This window comes from Equus caballus, chromosome 3 (assembly GCF_041296265.1).
Source record: "Equus caballus isolate H_3958 breed thoroughbred chromosome 3, TB-T2T, whole genome shotgun sequence".
NCBI lineage: Eukaryota > Metazoa > Chordata > Mammalia > Perissodactyla > Equidae > Equus > Equus caballus.
The window spans coordinates 177279-195912 of NC_091686.1; the positions used below are offsets into that span (position 1 = coordinate 177279).

The 18634-nt window shown below is 43.0% G+C and overlaps 2 protein-coding genes and 1 pseudogene across 10 annotated transcripts in view; 2 read left to right on the forward strand and 1 right to left on the reverse strand.

Annotated features, from left to right (window-relative positions):
- MYLK3 (myosin light chain kinase 3) overlaps positions 1–18634 on the reverse strand; it is a 76060-nt gene that overhangs the window by 3715 nt on the left and 53711 nt on the right. For all 9 annotated transcript variants that reach the window (XM_070262880.1, XM_014738321.3, XM_014738322.3 and 6 more), the window contains exons 9-12: positions 11418–11488; positions 3148–3276; positions 1847–1999; positions 752–884 (exon numbers count right to left, since the gene is read on the reverse strand). In XM_070262880.1, coding sequence (XP_070118981.1) covers positions 752–884; positions 1847–1999; positions 3148–3276; positions 11418–11488 — 486 coding nt within the window. The remainder of the gene's footprint in view (positions 1–751; positions 885–1846; positions 2000–3147; positions 3277–11417; positions 11489–18634) is intronic.
- LOC111773035 (U6 spliceosomal RNA) lies at positions 4663–4763 on the forward strand (annotated as a pseudogene).
- Positions 16400–17753, forward strand: LOC100049912 (ras-related protein Rap-1A). Its single transcript, XM_001487932.6, has one exon. The coding sequence runs from the start codon at positions 16469–16471 to the stop codon at positions 17021–17023; it is 555 nt and encodes a 184-aa protein (XP_001487982.1). The 5' UTR covers positions 16400–16468; the 3' UTR covers positions 17024–17753.

The following is an 18634-nucleotide window of genomic DNA, read 5'->3' on the forward strand; positions in this document are numbered from 1 at the left end:
GTGTGCCTGTGCACTGGCTCTCTAGGTGAAGTGTTTTGTTTTTGTGTTTCAGTGAGGATTTGAGTCAATATCAAATGTTGGAAAACCACTTCCCTGGAAGACAATTGCTTTATTTTTTTAAAGAGCAGGTCTTTTTGTTTTGTTTGTTTTCTCCAAAGCCCCAGTACACAGTTGTAAGTCCTTCTAGTTCTGCGATGTGGGACACTGCCTCCGCATGGCTTGATGTGCTGTGCTAGGTCTGGCCCAGGATCTGAACCAGCCAACCCTGGGCCGCCGAAGCAGAGCCTCGAACTTAACCACTATGCCACTGGGCCAGCCCCAGGACAATTGTTTTGAAGACAGATTTTATGTCCATGGTACCCAAGAGTTCCGTTGTAAACAAAATTATAAAGCTTTTAAAGTCTCATAGGACTCTCCCAGCTCCTATTTCTGAGTGTGGAGGAGTCAGACCTCAGGCCACAAACAGTTGGTTCAGAGTGCTTCTCTGCCGTCGTTGGGAACATACACTCAAACTTTGTTCTGTCACTTCAAGTGTCCACATAAGTATGAACTAAGTCCCACTTTCATGCCAGTCATTTTTGGTCTGTGGCACTTTTTAATCAAGCTAACAGGTTTTGACATAAGAGAGGTGGTTTTTTTCCCCTAAATAATCTCTCTATTTAGAATCAAAATGTAAGTTAAAACGTAGCTACAATTCTTTTAAAGGACATACTAAGAGACAAATGCTGCCTTTCCTCAAAGAAAAAGATACCTTCCATTTCCTCTGAGCCATGTATTTTTGCAGCAATAGTTGGGATTTGAGACGAACTTTGGATTCTGAAGCTTTGGCGGGCAAATTATTCAACCATTCATGTTTCAGGCACTGTGTGGCACTCATTCTGCAGCTGCGAAATCAAACAGCATTGAGACTTTTAGTTGGGGTTGCCTTTTCTGGTTGTCTAAAAATTTGTTCAATTAGCTAGGAAGCCTGAGTCAGTAGAACAGATTAACTGTTGAGGCAGATTCATGCTGCTCACTAAAAAGGGCACCCCGTCCTGCCTAAACTTCTCCTTAAAAGTGCAAGAAAGTCGTCAGCAACATGTTCCCTGCCGTCTACAGAGAGAATGTATCTCAGGGATTAATCACCACCTCCCAGAGAGAGCTGGGGCATCAAGGAGGGCAGTAGGAAGGCCAGCTGCGCCTGGAATTGCTCTGAAGCAAAAGAACATGAGCCTCAAAAGAAGCCCATCTCTCCTTCCAGAGAATAATGTCAACTTATTCATCTGAATTAGAAATATATTTTCTCTCACATCACTTTTCACAATCGGAAGAAACAAAACACAGTAAAGGCCAGGGGACTACAAACTGTCTCAGAGCCCAGACTGGTGGGCCTTGCCTGGGCCGCCTGCAGTTACTCCCATATGTCTGAGTTCCAAAAAACTCAATGGCCCAGCCCAGGACGTTGATATAGCTCCTGAAAACAAAGTGGCCTTCATCACCAATAAGTCAAGTTTTCTGGCTTTTATTCTGGGAAATAATTGCATATCTCAACTTTTTCTCAGCATTAGCCTATTAAAAGTGATAACTTGGAAATAGGACTAATTTGTTAATATGATCCTTTCTAAAACTCTATCTAGGTTTTATGCTCCTAGTTGTTTGTTTTTCAATTGATTTCCCTTGTCCTCTTCCCTGTTTTCTTTTTTACTCCAAAGAAGCAGCAGACTAAGAAATCCTGGACAGAACTGGTCCACAGGAAGGAAGGACTGTTAGCTTCAGCAGCTGAGCCCAGCACCAGCCTGATCTTCACAGCACCCAGGTCAGTGGTCACCATCAGAATGGATCATGGGTGACAAGCAAGAAAAGGTACCTCTTCTCTTTGACCAGCAACCGGGAGACAAAGTCCTTGGCCTCCTCCGAAAGCCCTTCAAAGCTGTCAGCATCGAAATCCCAGTTGCAGTTCACAATGAAATTCATGGTCTCTGCATCTGTTTCCCCTAGAAATGGGGACAAACCACTGAGTCTACAGAGGAGAGAAAGGACTGTCAGTGTGCGGAAGCCACATCTGCCAACGTGCATCCAGAACTAACCAGAACCCATTACTCCACAGGAGATAGTCCAGTGCCTTCAGCTAGGGAAGGAAGGGGAAGGATTGAAAAATTGAAGGCAGGAACAGTGTTTGAATAAATCCTCCATCATGCTCACCTCTTTTCCCCTTACTCTGAAGTAAAGAGTAAGTTGGAGCCCAATCCAATATGTCCGTTTTTCAGGTGCATATTGACTTAATTTACAAATAGCATGTCCCTGAGATAGCCAGGCTGGTTTAGATACTACCCAGGCCTCAGGGGCCAAAGGAAAACTGGCTCTATTAGGTTCCTCTAGAGTAAGGGTGGAAAGATACGACTGGCCTTGGGCCTCAAGTTTCCCCACCTGGTGCAGCACAACCATACAAGTGCAGGGAGACCGGGTAGCAGTTACACCATAATGGTCAGACTGGAAGCAAAGCATGACTTTGTTGGGCTTCTGAGGAAATAGCCAAGGGAAATCCACAGCTGGAGAGGGAGGAGGATATTTAGACTGCACAGATCCCCTCTCAGTCCATCCTAACTCTGCTTCCTCAGCCCACAGAAAACAGGGAGCACAGGGCAGGAGGGACAAGGTAAGATGGTGCCGCAGACAGTGTCCTGCCTGCCATCCCCTCTCCTTGCCCTTTCAGTGCACTCCAGCCCCACTTGTACCGCAGCACTTGCATTTCTTTGCCAGAGGCCTTTCTCTCCAGTAGAAGCTGCTTAATCCACCCAGAAGTTCCAGGGAATTAATGCCCCTGGCTCAGCCCACAAGCAGTAATTGATAAGAGTCGGTGTGTAGATACTCCAACTTCCTCGCCTCTCAGATGGAATAACTGAGGGGGGTGGGGAGGGTTCCATGATGGAACCCAGAGTTCCCGCGCAGGCTTAAAACTCCAGTTGCCCACAGTGGTTCTGGCTCTATAACACATGTTTCACTGGCTGCCTGCCTTCCCCGTCTCACTTCCCCACTCCTCTGTTGGTATTTCCTAGGAACACCTTCCCGGTAAACTACTCACACTCAAATTTTTGCTGCTTCTAAGGATACTGAAACTAAGACAGATGGCCCCCATCCCCACTGGGAGCCAGGACCCTGGGCACTCACAGCATGTAGGTGATGACTCCCATACTCCACATGTCCGTAGGGAATGAGACAAACTCATAATTGACGACTTCCGGGGCCAGGAACTCAGGAGTACCGAAGTTCACCTTTAGCTTCTCCCGAGGCTTGTACCTGGAGAGGGAGGGTGCAGAGGACCATGGGAGTGAACCCTGGGATAAGATGTGGATCCTGGGACTAACTCCTGGTGGGAGCTAGACATTCCCCAACCCTTCCTGTCAGCCATGTTGTCTGGACCTCACAACCCACCACACATGTGGTTTACTGGGGAATCATCACACCCACAGGCCCCAAATTCAGACTTTCCTAAGTCATTGGGGAGAATCAGAAAAACACAGTCCTCTTCCTCCTCTAGGCATTCACAATCTGAAAAGGAGAGAAGATCAATATACACTTAGGCCTCACTTAACAACAGGGATATGTTCTGAGAAATGCATCGTTAGGTGATTTCTCATGGTGTGAACATCATATAGCGTACTTATACAAACCTAGATGGGATAGCCTACTACATGCATAGGCTTTTTGGTACTAATCTTATGGGACCACCATCATATACACAGTCTGTCATTGACGGAAACGTCATTATGCGGCACATGACTGTACCTTATTCAACATGTAGCCACATGAATAAGCACAAACAAATCAGGTAGAAGCTGTGCGTGGAGGACTGCTCTGCTGGTGTGTGCAATGTGATTGGAGGGATGACAGTAAGAATTCCAAAAAGAAGAAAAATACTCAACATCATTAATCATCAGGGAATGCAAATCAAAACCACAATGAGATATCACTTCATACCATCAGGACAGCTACTAGCAAAAAAGCAAAAACAAAACAGAAAGTAGCAAGCGTTAGCTAGGATGTGGAACTTGGAACCCTTACTGGGAATGTGAAATGGTGCAGTTGCTGTGGAAAACAGTACAGCAGCTCCTTACACTGTATGATCCAATAGTCCACTTCTGGGCACATGTCCAAAAGAAGTGGGCACAGAGCCTTGAAGAGATGTTTGTACACCCGTGTTCATAGCAGCATTGTTCACAACAGCCAAAGGTGGAAGCCACCCAAGAGTCAATCGGCAAGTGAATGGATAAGCAAAATGTGATATAGATATATAATGGAATATTTTCAGCCTTAAAAAGGAAGGAAATTCTGACACATGCTGCAACATGGATGAACCTCAAGGACATTAGGCTACATGAAATAAACCAGTCACAAAAAGACAAATACTGGCTCACTTCAGCAGCACATATATTAAAATTAGAACAATACACAGGGCCGGCCCGTGGCCGAGAGGTTAAGTTCGCGTGCTCTGCTTCAGCGGCCCAGGGTTTTGCCAGTTTGGATCCTGGGCGCGGGCATGGCACTGCTCATCAAGCCATGCTGAAGTGGCATCCCACATGCCACAACTAGAAGGACCTACAACTAAAATATACAACTATGTACTGGGGGGCTTTGGGGAGAAGAAGAAGGGGAAAAAAAATGATTGGCAATAGATCTTAGCTCAGGGGCCAATCCTAAAAAAAGAAATTAGAAAGATACAGAGAAGATTAGCACAGCCCCTGCGCAACGATGACACACAAATTCGTGAAGCGTTCCATATTTTTGGATTTTAATTAGTCTATGGGTGGTGAACATTATGTAACCTACACAGAAATCGAAATAGAATGATGTACACCTGAAATTTATACAATATAAGCCAATGTTACTGCAATTTAAAAAAAGATAATACAGTATGATTCCACTTTGATGAGGTACCTAGAGTAGTCAGATTCAGAGACAGAAAGGAAAATGATGGTGCTAAGGCTGGAGGCAGAAGGCAAATGAGGAGTTATTGTTTAAGGGGTATAGAGTTTCAGTTTTGCAAGATGAAAACAGTTGTCGAGATTGGTTGTACAACAATGTGAACATACTTAAACACTACTGAACTAATCTTAAAAATTGTCAAGATGGTAAATTTTATGTTATGTGTATTTTACACAATTACAAAGAGAAAAAGAATTAGAAAAAGGGTTCTGGACATGAAGGTTCAGGAAGGCTGGGAAGAGGGTTGATGGCTGAATGGGAAAGGGGTTGATGAAAGGTGGTTTTTAGAGTCGCTCTTGAAGAAGAAGAAGGTCTCTAGTTAAAATTTAATGGTCAGCAACCAAGATGTCCTTTGATGAGGTGAGTAAATAAATAAACTGTGGTCCATCCAGACAATGGAATAGTATTGGGTGCTGAAAAGAAATGAGCTATCCAGCCTGAAGACATGGGAGAACCTTAAATGCACATGACTGAGTGAAAAAAGCCAGTCTGAAAAGGCTTCAAACTGTAGGATTCCAAATACATGACACTCTGGAAAAGGCAAAACCATAGAGACAGTAAACATATCCATGGTTGCCAGAGGTTAGGGAGGAGGGAGAGATGGATAGGCAAAGCACAGAGGATTTTTAGGGCAGTGAAAATATTCTGTCTGATGCTGGAATGGTGAATACATGTCATTACACATTTGTCCAAACCCACAGAATGTCCAACACCAAGAGCGAACCTCAATGCAAACATGGACTTGGGGTGGTTATGATGTCAATGGAGGTTCATCAGCGGTGACAATGGGGGAGGCTTTACATGTGTGGGGGCAGAGGGTATATGGGAAATCTCTGTTCTTTCCTCCTCAGTTTTGCTGTGAACCTAAAACTGCTTTTAAAAACCAAAAGTGTTAATAAAAAAAAATTTAATGGGCACTTCCTATTTTCCGGGAACCGTGCTGAAAGTTTTATATATGTAAACTTTTCATCCTCACAACAGCCCTATGAAGTAGTAAAGATTATTGTCCCCATTTTACAGATGAGACAACTGAGAAATAGAGAAGAATAAAATGAATATTCTGCCAATGTGCCCTGATTCCCTTAACCAGGGAAGTAAGTTTTCAAAATGCATTCTCGTCTCTTCCAAATTCGCTGAGAGCCAGGCAGGTGCAGACTTGGGGGAACACAGCCAACACCCAGCCAGTGACAGAGCAAGAAGGATCACCTCAACGGCCATGTTGTGGAGGGACATCAGGGAGGGGAAGAGAGGGCGAGCCCTCCTATGGCAGCCCGCCACTCCCCTGAACTGGCAACTGACCCGAGACTCAGGGCCAAGGACCCAAACTGAGAGGAACGGCCTTTCCCCTTAGGAGAGAAAACCCAGGCTCTCAGTCCCTGGAAGCCACACTCCCAGGATGCATTATGTTTCCACGGCTTCACCCGCCTCATACCTACATCCTGTATCATGTGACTGTAGTTTCTCCCACTAGAGGTGACATATATTGCCCCAATCCACTGATGCTGGGCTTGGCCATGTGAGTTGCTTTGGCCAATGGAATGTGGGTGCAAGTGACAGTAGGCCAAGTCCAAGCTAGGCCATAGGAGCTTGCCCTCTTGCTCCTCTGCCAACACCCTGAGAAGAGACTGGGAGACACGTGGAGCAGACCTGTCCTCACTGACCTGTGTCTTGGATCCAAGCACAGCTCAATTCAGCCAAGATCAGTGACTCCCAACCAGTGGTATGGGGGCAAATGTTTAACAACCAGTTATCTGATTTTTTTTAAAAGTGCTGATTTGTAGCATTTGCCAGTTTCTGTGGTGTAAATACTTATTTCACTGTACCATCACAGTTGATTTCAAAGTATCATCATGATGTCACCAAATGCAGAGTAGAGAAGAGATTCGCCATAGCACACCATTCTATAGTATTTCCACCATACAGATATAATAGATATAAATAATCTCATGAGCATAAACAATAGTGAAATGTAGTAAAATTATTAGGAAGTGATAAGTTTTAAAGATGTAATATCTTTGTTTTTAATATAGTTTCTTTAGTTGTAAGTTTATATGGCTTAATTTTTTTTAAATTTTTATTTTATTTTATTTTATTTTATTTTATTTTATTTTGGGTGAGGAAGATTGGCCCTGAGCGACATCTGTTTCCAGTCTTCCTCTTTTTGCTTGAGGAAGAATGTCCCTGAGCTAACATCTGTGCCAGTTTTCCTCTATTTTGTATGTGAGATGCTGCCACAGCATGGCCCCACTAGCAGTGTGTAGGTCTGCACCCAGGATCCAAACCTGTGAACCATGGGCCACTGAAGCAGAGCATGCAAAGTTCACCACCACACCACTGGGCCAGCCCCAACGCTTAATTTTTACTAATGGCCATGTTTAACAACTGGCTTACAAGATTCCTTATTGTAAGTTAGCATGAGTTGGGTCCAGCACCCTGCTCTCCCTAGCTGACTCACAAATGTGTGGATGAGAATAAATAACTGTTGTTTTAAGCCACTGCATTTTGGGGTGGTTTGTTATACAGCAGTCTTGTGGTAATAGCTAACAATATACCAATCCCAAAGCTGTGTCAAAATATCCACAAAGACCTCTCCAGATTCCTAGCAAAGGCTCTCTGTGACCATAGGGTCACACATGAGGTTGTAGCCCCATAGGGTTTGTGGTAGGCACCTCCCTGCCCTGCCAAAGGATCTGATGACATGGGCTTGGCTTCCAATCTGAGCACAGGACTGGAAGCCCGTAGGCCTACCCTGCACCCAACATTCTGGCGACTAAGCTAACACAAGATACTTCCTAACCTGGCCCCATCCTTGACCCTTGACGTGTCCCTACTTTGACCCACTGATGGCTCTCACTGCCCAGCCTAGTGTAATGCTGGTCCCTCTTGCTAGATGTCATGGCCTCTGAAGATTTGTATGTGCCCCTACTCTCCTGAGTCACACCCCACCGAGAACTTCAGCACCTTCTAATGGCCCTACCCAGAAATACGACTTCACTTTCTATAGTTTGTATTACAGGGAAAAACTGGCATTTTCTCCCTCTTTACAAACATTTAATTATTCTGGAGTGTAAAATATGCTGTCTCAACCTGCACATTTCCCCCACGGATCCTTCCTCTTAGAAGGACATGCTTCCCAGGAAGCAGGCCAATTTGGCAAAAGCCAATTTGCCAAACAATCCTTTTGCCAAATGACCAGCTTGCCAGACCATTGAGGATGGTTTCAATGTTTTCCTTTCATCTCACAGCCGGCACCTGTGAATCTGTCAGCCAGCTCCACCAAGCGCAGCTTCCTGAGCAGCAGGTGTTTCAGACACCTGCCTTCTCCACGGCCCACCAGTGTGATGTGGTGCCCTTCTCCTAAGTGCGGCTCCCTGGGTTCACTTTCTTGAACTTGCCTTCCACCTCTGGTCCCACCAGCAAAATTACTGTCATCAGTGCCCTTGACTAGGTTAACAAATATGTCTGGCAGTTTTGGATGGATTGCCTGACCGTTTTTGAATAGATTTTGACTAACTGATTTTTTGTAAATTGGCCTACAGCCCTTTTCACCTTCCCACCTGGTGGGACTCACTGGCCTATAGGACAATGTTCCAACTTCTGAACTCCGTATTAGTGCCCTGATTTTCTACTGTATCTTCCTCCCCCAATCCCGCCCACAGCTCCTGCATTCCCCTGGACCAGCCTGCTCATGTGCAGTGCACATCCTATTCTCAGCCCCATAACTCCCACTCTCTCTCCTGCCTCCCCTCCAGGCAGAGTTGTGCTAGAGCCGGTTCTCATGGGTGCACGAGAGTCAATTGTGCACATCTCCTCCCAACTCTGCATTCAGTGAAATCATGTTGGTAGCTTGAACTTGGCCAAAATTAGCAAAAGTTACAAATCCACCCAACCTCCTCTCAACCCACCCCCCTACCACAGCTGGTTGTTAAATATTTACCAGCATACTACTGGCTGCAAGTGACAAAACCCTGTCTATCCATCCCTTCTGACTGCTCAAAGACACCTTCCCAGACTCCAGGAGCCTCAGGTGGTTACATTTTGCTCTGAATCCACAGTGTGTCCCTAAGTACAGTAGTTCCCCCTTATCCGCGGTTTCACAGTATGCGACTTCAGTTACCCACGGTCAACAGCGGTCCAAAAATATTAAATGGAAAATTCCAGAAATAAACAATTCGTAAGTTTTAAATTCTGTGTCGTTTGGAGCAGCATGATGAATCCCACACGGTCCTGCTCTGTCCCGCCCAGGACTGAGTGACCCCTTTGCGCAGCGTGTCCACGCTGTAGACACCACCCGCCTGCCACTTAGGAGCCTCTCGGTTATCAGATCACCCATTGCCGTATCTGCACTGCTTGTGTTCAAGTAACTCTTAATTTGCTCAGCAATGGCCCCAGAGTGCCTGAGTGGTGATGCTGGCTATTTGGATGCCAAAAAGAAGACGTAAAGTGCTTCTTGTAAGTGAAAAAGTTAAAGTTCTCGACTTAATAAGGGAAGGAAAATATTGTATGCTGAGGCTGCTGAGATCTATGGTAACTTTATTACAGTACATTGTTATAATTGTTCTATTTTATTATTTTTGTTAATCTCTTACTGTGCCTATTCATGAATTAAACTTTATCATAGGTATGTATGTATAGGAAAAAACGTAGTATATACAGGGTTCGGTACCATCCGCGGTTTCAGGCATCCACCCGGGGTCTTGGAACATGTCCCCCATGGATAAGGGGGGACTACTATACTCATTTGGCAATTGGTCCTCTGGCATTTGGGAGGGTACTGCAGACACTAGTGTGTGTATTCTCCGGAAGACAATATTGCCCCACAGGGGTGAATACTGCTTCTTGGGAAGGGGTAATCTTAGCTATGACAATGGTTTGTGGCTCTCCAAAGGGTCACAGTACATAAACAGACACAAAGGACATCTGTGGCGTTAAATTTCTTGGGGAAGGGGCCTGGCAATTAGGAAAGAAACATCTGAAAAGGCACTTTGGGGCAGGCAGTGACGTTGAAAAGCAGGTTGAGAAACACTGCTCTAGTGTCTAAGACATGCAAGCATCAAGATGCATCCCAATTTTATAAAACTTTACTTGGGAAAATATTAAGCAACTTTTTTACATTATAGACTGAATGTGATTTTTAAGCATTTGGGGTCGTGTTTTGGTATTGTCCATGAAATCCAGTCCACTGAAGGCACAAAGGGTTGATCTGAACCCTCTGCTGTTACTCTCATGACATCCCTCAAGCAGGGAACTGAAAATACACCTTTAGCCCCTGCAAAAAGGTAACATTTACCACTTCAACCAGAACAGGGCGACCTAGGAAGACCACCACTGTGGTTCTGAAGACCACCTGTGGGAGGCAGGTGCCGGATCCCAGAGGCTGAGCTCAGGCGAGCAGCGCTGCCTCCCTGGGGACGAGGCTCTGCTTTCTTCCCTGTGTGGATGGAGTGGAGGATGCTGTAAGGCTCATAAACTGACAAAAATAAAATGACCATTGGGGCGAGAGAACATTTTGAGAGTGAAAATTCAGTTGTGATGTGAAGACCTACCTTGAAAATAGGTGATTCCCAGAGAAATGTCATTCTTGGTGGAAAAAGAATTCAGGAGGAAGCCTGGAGGATGGGCACACAACTACCGCCATATTTATAGATTGTGGACGCCCAAAGGTCTAGGGGACACCCGCCCCAGCGCCAAGGCTCTGCTGCTGCCACTGCTAAGAGCCCACAGCACTGAATGTGCGTGCCATGGGCAAGGGTCCCACAAAAGCACGGCGGCTGTCACACATGAGACTGGACAGATGGAATAATAGAACTATATTCCACTAGGCCGCAGGCATTTTAAGGGACTTCAAGACGTTTTAAAAATCATATACAATGCTCACTTTATACACTGAAACTTGAGAACCTAACCCCCTCATAGGATGTATTATCTCATTAACTTCATAACTGCCCTGTGTCAGCAGGTACTCCCTTGAAAGCCCACTTTACAAAGATCTAACCCAGTCCTGAGTGGCCCAGAACCACGTGCCCACGGCACCACCCTACACTGTCACATACTCACCTTCCTCTTTAACCCAGTATTTCCTAGCGGGCAGGGATGGTGATGGATGCGTCACACAGCCCCGCAGATCCTGCCCCAGGAGGCTTCGAATGAATGGAACTGAGCTGCCCAGCACCCCTGTGCAGTGGCCGCCCTTTAAGCATGGCTCGCCGCTCTGCTCACACAGGTGGTTTGAAGGACTATTAATTCCACAGCCTTTCCAGGGGAAGTGGACCCCACAGAGCATAAAGTCACCCCCTGCAGTAGTAACAGGCCTATCAAAGGCCACCAGCCTTTCAGTGAGAGAGCTCTCTGTGTCAAAAATTGTCAAAATTGGCTGACCTGTGGGTAACCATGCCCGAGAGAGCCACAAAGTCTCCCAGGAGCTCTGTCAAAGCACCACAATACCCCCTCCTTACCTTCTGGCCAGCCCGAAGTCAATTATCTTAATTTGGTGTCCCGTCTGACTGACACACAGGATGTTCTCCGGCTGGGAAAGAAAGAGAAGTCTGCTTAGCTCAATCAATAGCTGAGAAGGTCCACAGCTCCCACACTTACTTGTCAACAGGCCTCAGTTTCCCAGCCTCCAGGGGAATGAACAGCTCAGGGCAGCCCCACAGGGATAGATACTGAAAACAAATGAAGTGGTCCAGTATGAGACAAGGAGCAGCGTGGACTGCGAGGCAACTGGAGGTCTCCCGCCCTTTGCAAAGGGGCAGCCACTGCTCAGCTCCAGCCACTGGCCACCACGCAGGACTGCAGGGCCAGCTGCCAGAGTTCCTCAGCCCTCAAGAGAAGCCAGAAATCCAGGTTTTTATGTGAAAATTCCACACTTTTAAATGTTGGCAACAAAATCCCATTTAAACACACATTCATCAAGCGTGGGAATCAAACAACACCTCTGTGATGCCGAGCTGGCTCACAGGCTGCTTGTTTGAGACTGCTGACTTGGGGGGTTCTAAGTCCCAGCTGCACATTAGAATCATCAGAGAGCGCTCAGAAGTCCCACTGCCTGGGCTCCAAGCCTGACCAAGTGCATCCTAATCTCAGAGGTGGGACCAAATCTTCAACAGTCTGGCCAAGGGGGTCAAAGCCGCTAAATGTCAACCTGCCATTTTGTGGTGACATCTGTGACCCACTGGATGGAGATGGTGGTCTTGACTCGCTTCTCCTCTTGTCTTTCAGATCAGCTCTGAGGCTCTCAGGGAGCCTAAAACAACGCCTGCTGTTTGTGCAAGACAAATCTGGACAGGAGTAGAGGCTGAGGACAGACGGAGGGCTGATGGTAGAAAGGACCCGGAGACCTGAGGCAAACGCCTGAGGTCCAGGGGTCCATTGCCTGGGTCTGTAGCCCTAGATGAGCCCCTTCCCATTCCTGAAACCTCAGTGTCTCCACCTGCAAAATGGGAATAATAACCTTTTCCTGCCTTCCTCCTAAGAGGGTGTGAGGATCAAAAGATATAATATGTATGAAACACTTTACAGATTCTGAAACAAATGCCAGGCACTATTTGTCCCAACAGAAGGTTTTATTGCTATTTATGTTACAATGGGGGTTATGCAAATCCTAAGATGGGTACAGGGGAGTGGTGATTAAAAATCTCCATGTCTTCTTTGTAAGGTCTTTATAACAACACTGTCCAATAGAAATATAACGTGAGCCTCATATATATGTTTTCTAATAGCCATGTTAAACAAGCAAAAAGAAACAGGTGAACTTAATTTTTACGACAGCATTATTGACAGACAAATAATAATGCTATCATAAATTTGACCATTTTAAAGTGTACTATTCCATGGTTTTCAGTAGATAGTTCACCACTATCTAATTTCAGATCATTTTCATCGCTTCAAAAAGAAACCTGTAGCCATCAGCTGTCACTCTCCATTCTCCCCTCACCCTCAACTCTTGGCAACCAGTAATGTATTTTCTGTCTCTAGATACGCCTATTCTGGACATTTATTATGAATGGAATCATAAAGTATATGGGCTTTTGCATCTGGCTTCTTTCCCTTAGCATAATGTTTTCAAGGTTCATCCATGTATCAGTATTTGATTTCTTTTCATGGCCGAATAATATTCCATTGTATGGATATACCATATTTTATTTATTCATCAGTTAGCGAACATTCGGTTGTTTCTGCTTTTTGACTATTATGCATAATGCTGCTAAGAACATGCGTGTACAAGTTTTTGTGTTGGCTTATGTTTTTAATTCTCTTAAGTATATACCTAGGAGTGAAATTGCTGGTTCATATGATAACTCTATGTTTACCATTTTAGGAACTGTCAAATGGTTTTCTAAAGTGGATGCACAATTTTATAATCCCACCAGCAGTGTATGAGAGTTCCAATCTCTCCACATCCTAGCCAACACTTCTTACTGTCTGCCATTTTTATTTTGCTAGTCTAACTGGTGTGAAATAGTATCTCACTGTGCTTTCGATTTACAGTCTCTGATGACTAATGATGTTGAGAATATCTTCATGTGCTTATTGTCCATCTGTATATCTTCTTTGGATAAATGTCTATTCAAATCCTCTGCTCATTTTTAAATTTGTCATTCTATTATTGAATTGTAAGAGTTCTTCATATATTCTACATACAAGTCTCTTATCAGATATATGATTTGGAAATATTTTCTCCCATTCTGCGTGCTGTCATTTCACTTTCATGATGGTGTCCTTTGAAGCATAAAGGTTTTTAATTTTGATGAAGTCTAATTTATCTATTTTTCTTTTCTAGCTTGTGCTTTTGAGTCATATCTAAGAAACCATTGCCTAATCAAAGATCACAAAGATTTACTCCTATGTTTTCTTCTAAGAATTTTATAATTTTAGCTCTTACATTTACATCTATAACCCATTTTGAATTAATTTTTGTATATAGTGTGACGCAGACACCCCACTTTAGTCTTCCGCATGTGGATAGAAGCACAGCATCTCAGCACCATTTGTTGAAAAGACTATTCTTTCCCCCATTGAATTATCATGGCACTGTTTTCAAAAATCAATTGACCACAAACGCAAGGGTTTATCTCTGGATTCTCAATTGTATTCCATTGCTCTATCCATCTATCCTTAGATCAATAACAGTCGTGATTTCTGTAGCTTAGTAGTCAGTTTTGAAATTGGGAAAGATGAGTCCTCAACTTTGTTCTTCTTTTTCAAGATGTGTTTCCTATTCTAGATCCCTTGAATTTCCATCTGAATTTTACGATCAGATCATTAAGTTCTGCAAAGAAGCCAGCTGTGATTTTGATAGAGATTGCATTAAATCTGTAGTTCAGGGCTAGCCCTGGTGGCCTAGTGGTTAAGTTTGGCACACTCCACTTCGGTGGCCTGGGTTCAGTTCCCAGGTGCGGACCTACAGCACTTGTCTGTCAGTGGCCACACTGTGGCAGTGGCCCAGATACAAAAAGAGGAAGACTGGCAGCAGATGTTAGCTCAGGGCGTATGTTCTTCAGCAAAAAAGAAAGAAAAGAAAAGAAAAAAAGAAATCTGTAGATCAAGTTGGGGAGTATTGCCATCTTAACAATATTTACTCTTCCAATCCATGACTGTGGGATGTCTTTCAATATACTTAGGTCTTCTTTAAATTCTTTCAACAATTTTCGTAGTTTGTAAAGAATAATGTTTGCACTTCTATTAAATGTATTCTTAAGTATTTTGTTCCTTTTGATACTGTTGTAAATGAAATTGTTTCCTTAATTTCTTTTACAGATTGTTGATTGCTACTGTATGGAAATATAATTGATTTTTTTATATTTGTCTTTTTTTATTGAGTTAATGATAGGTTACAATCTTGTGAAATTTCAGTTGTACATTATTGTCTGTCAGTCGTGTTGTAGGTGCACCCCTTCACCCTTTGTGCCCACCCCCCACCCCACCTTTCCCCTGGTAGCCACTAATCTGTTCTCTTTGTCCACAGGTTTAAATTCCTCATATGAGTGGAGTCATACAGAGATTGTCCTTCTCTATCTGGCTTATTTCACTTAACACAATTCCCTAAAGGTCCATCCATGTTGTTGCAAATGGGACGACTTTGTTCTTTTTTATGGCTGAGTAGTATTCCATTCTATATATATACACCACATCTTCTTTATCCAATCATCTGTTGATGGGCACTTAGGTTGCTTCCACATCTTGGCTATTGTAAATAATGCTGCAATGAACATTGGGGTGCATGGGACGTTTGGAATTGCTGACTTCAAGCTCTTTGGATAAATACCCAGTAGTGGGATGGCTGGATCATATGGTAGTTCTATTTTTAATTTTTTGAGGAATCTCCATACTGTTTTCCATAGTAGCTGCACCAGTTTGCATTCCCACCAGCAGTGTATGAGGGTTCCTTTTTCTCCACAACCCCTCCAACATTTGTTACTATTTGTTTTAGATATTTTTGTCATTCTAATGGGTGTAAGGTGATATCTTAGTGTAGTTTTGATTTGCATTTCCCTGATGATCAGCGATGATGAGCATCTTTTGATGTGCCTATTGGCTATCCATATATCTTCTTTCAAGAAATGTCTGTTCATGTCTCCTGCCCATTTTTTGATCGGGTTGTTTAATTTTTTATTGTTCAGTTGTGTGAGTTCTTTATATATCATGGATATTAAGCCTTTGTCGGATGTATGACTTGCAAATATTTTTTCTCAGTTAGTGGGTTGTTTTTTTGTTTCAATCCTGTTTTCCCTTGCCTTGAAGAAGCTCTTTAGTCTGATGAAGTCCCGTTTGTTTATTCTTTCTGTTGTTTCCCTTGTCTGAGAAGACATGGTGTCTGAAAAGATCCTTTTAATACTGATGTCAAAGAGTGTACTGCCTACATTTTCTTCTAGAAACCTTATGGTTTCAGGTCTCAAATTTGATGTCTTTGATGGTCTTTGATCCATTTTGAGTTTATTTTGGTGAATGGTGAAAAAGAATGGTCAATTTTCATTCTTTTCCATGTGGCTGTCCAGTTTTCCCAGCACCATTTGTTGAAGAGACTTTCTTTTCTCCATTGTAGGCCCTCAGCTCCTTTGTCAAAGATTAGCTGTCCATAGATGTGTAGTTTTATTTCTGGGCTTTCAGTTCTGTTCCATTGATCTGTGCACCTGTTTTTGTACCAGTACCATGCTGTTTTGATTACTGTAGCTTTGTAGTATGTTTTGAAGTCAGGGATTGTGATGCCTCCAGCTGTGTTCTTTTTTCTCAGGATTGCTTTAGAAATTCGGGGTCTTTTGTTGCCCCATATGAATTTTAGGATTCTTTGCCCTATTTCTGTAAAGAATGTCTTTGGGATTCTGATAGGCATTGCACTGAATCTGAAGATTGCTTTAGGTAGAATGGACATTTTAGCCGCCGCCGCCGTCGCCGCGCAGAGCCAGAGCAGGAGCCACGTCCGAGAGGAGGGAGGAGGAGGAGGAGGAGGAGGAGGTGGAGGAGGCGCCGGACCGGGGGGATTGTCAGTATTTAAACAGACTACATCATGCGTGAGTACAAGCTAGTGGTCCTTGGTTCAGGAGGCGTGGGGAAGTCTGCTCTGACAGTTCAGTTTGTTCAGGGAATTTTTGTTGAAAAATATGACCCAACGATAGAAGATTCCTACAGAAAGCAAGTTGAAGTAGATTGCCAACAGTGTATGCTCGAAATCCTGGATACAGCAGGAACAGAGCAATTTACAGCAATGAGGGATTTGTATATGAAGAATGGCCAAGGGTTTGCACTAGTATATTCTATTACAGCTCAGTCCACATTTAATGACTTACAAGACCTGAGGGAACAGATTTTACGGGTTAAGGATACAGAAGATGTTCCAATGATTTTGGTTGGCAATAAATGTGACCTGGAAGATGAGCGAGTAGTTGGCAAAGAACAGGGTCAGAATTTAGCACGACAGTGGTGTAACTGTGCCTTTTTAGAATCTTCTGCAAAGTCAAAGATCAACGTTAATGAGATATTTTATGACCTGGTCAGACAGATAAATAGAAAAACACCAGTGGAAAAGAAGAAGCCTAGAAAGAAAACATGTCTGCTGCTTTAGACCCACAGTAAGCAGCAGCTCTGAGCCAGATTACAGGAATGAAGAACTGTTGCCTAATTGGGAAGTGCCAGCATTCCAGACTTCAAAAAATAAATCTGAAGAGGCTTCTCCTGTTTTATATATTATGTGAAGAATTTAGATCTTATATTGGTTTGCACAATTTCCCGGGAGAAAAAAATTACTCTGTGTATATCTCTTGGAAAATAAGACAATAGTATTTCTCCTTTGCAATAGCAGTTATAACAGATGTGAAAATAAATATACTTGACTCTAATATGATTATACAAAAGAGCATGGATGCATTTCAAATGTTAGATATTGCTACTATAATCAAATGATTTCATATTGACCTTTTTATCATGATTCCTCCCTGTCAAGCACTAAAAAGTGGAAGCATTATACTTTATATCTGTAATGATATAGATTATGAAATTTCCCCTCAAACTCATTGCAGCAGATAACTTTTTTGAGTCATTGACTTCATTTTATATTTAAAAAATTATGAAATATCATTCTGTCATTATATTCTAATTAAAATTGTTTGTGCATAATGCTTTGGAAAAATGGGTCTTTTATAGGAAAAAAACTGGGATAACTGATTTCTATGGCTTTCAAAGCTAAAATATATAATATACTAAACCAACTCTAATATTGCTTCTTGTGTTTTACTTTCAGATTAAATTACAGCTTTTATGGATGATTAAATTTTAGTACATTTTCAAAAAAAAAAGAATGGACATTTTAACTGTGTTTATTCTTCCAATCCATGTACATGGAATGTCTTTCCATCTGTTTATGTCGCCATCCAATTCTCTCAGAAAGGCCTTGTAATTTTCATTATATAGGTCTTTCACTTCCTTAGTTAAATTCACCCCGAGGTATTTTATTCTTTTTGTTGTGACTGTGAATGGTATTGTGTTCTTGAGTTCGTTTTCTGTTAGTTCGTAATTAGAATATAGAAATGCTACTGATTTATGTAAATTGATTTTATACCCTGCATCTTTGCTGTAGTTGTTGATTAATTCTAAAAGTTTTCCAATGGATTCTTTGGGGTTTTCTATATATAAGATCATGTCATCTGCAAACAGCGACAGTTTCACTTCTTCCCTCCCTGTTTGGATTCCTTTTATTCCTTTTTCTTGCCTAATTGCTCTGGCCAAAACCTCCAGTACTATGTTAAATAAGAGTGGTGATAGAGGGCATCCTTATCTCGTTCCTGTTTTCAGGGGGATGGTGCTCAGTTTTTGCCCATTGAGTATGATGTTGGCTGTGGGTTTGTCATCTATGGCCTTTATTATGTTGAGGTAGTTCCCTTCTATGCCCATTTTGTTCAGAGTTTTTATCATAAATGGCTGTTGGATCTTGTCAAATGCTTTCTCTGCATCTATTGAGATGATCATGTGGTTTTTATTCCTCAGTTTGTTGATGTGGTGTATCACGTTGAGTGATTTGCGATGTTGAACCATCTCTGTGTCCCTGGTATGAATCCCACTTGATCATGATGTATGATCCTTTTGATGAATTGCTGAATTCTGGTTGCCAAAATTTTGTTTAGAATTTCTGCATCTATGTTCATCAGCAATATTGGCCTGTAGTTCTCTTTTTTTCGTG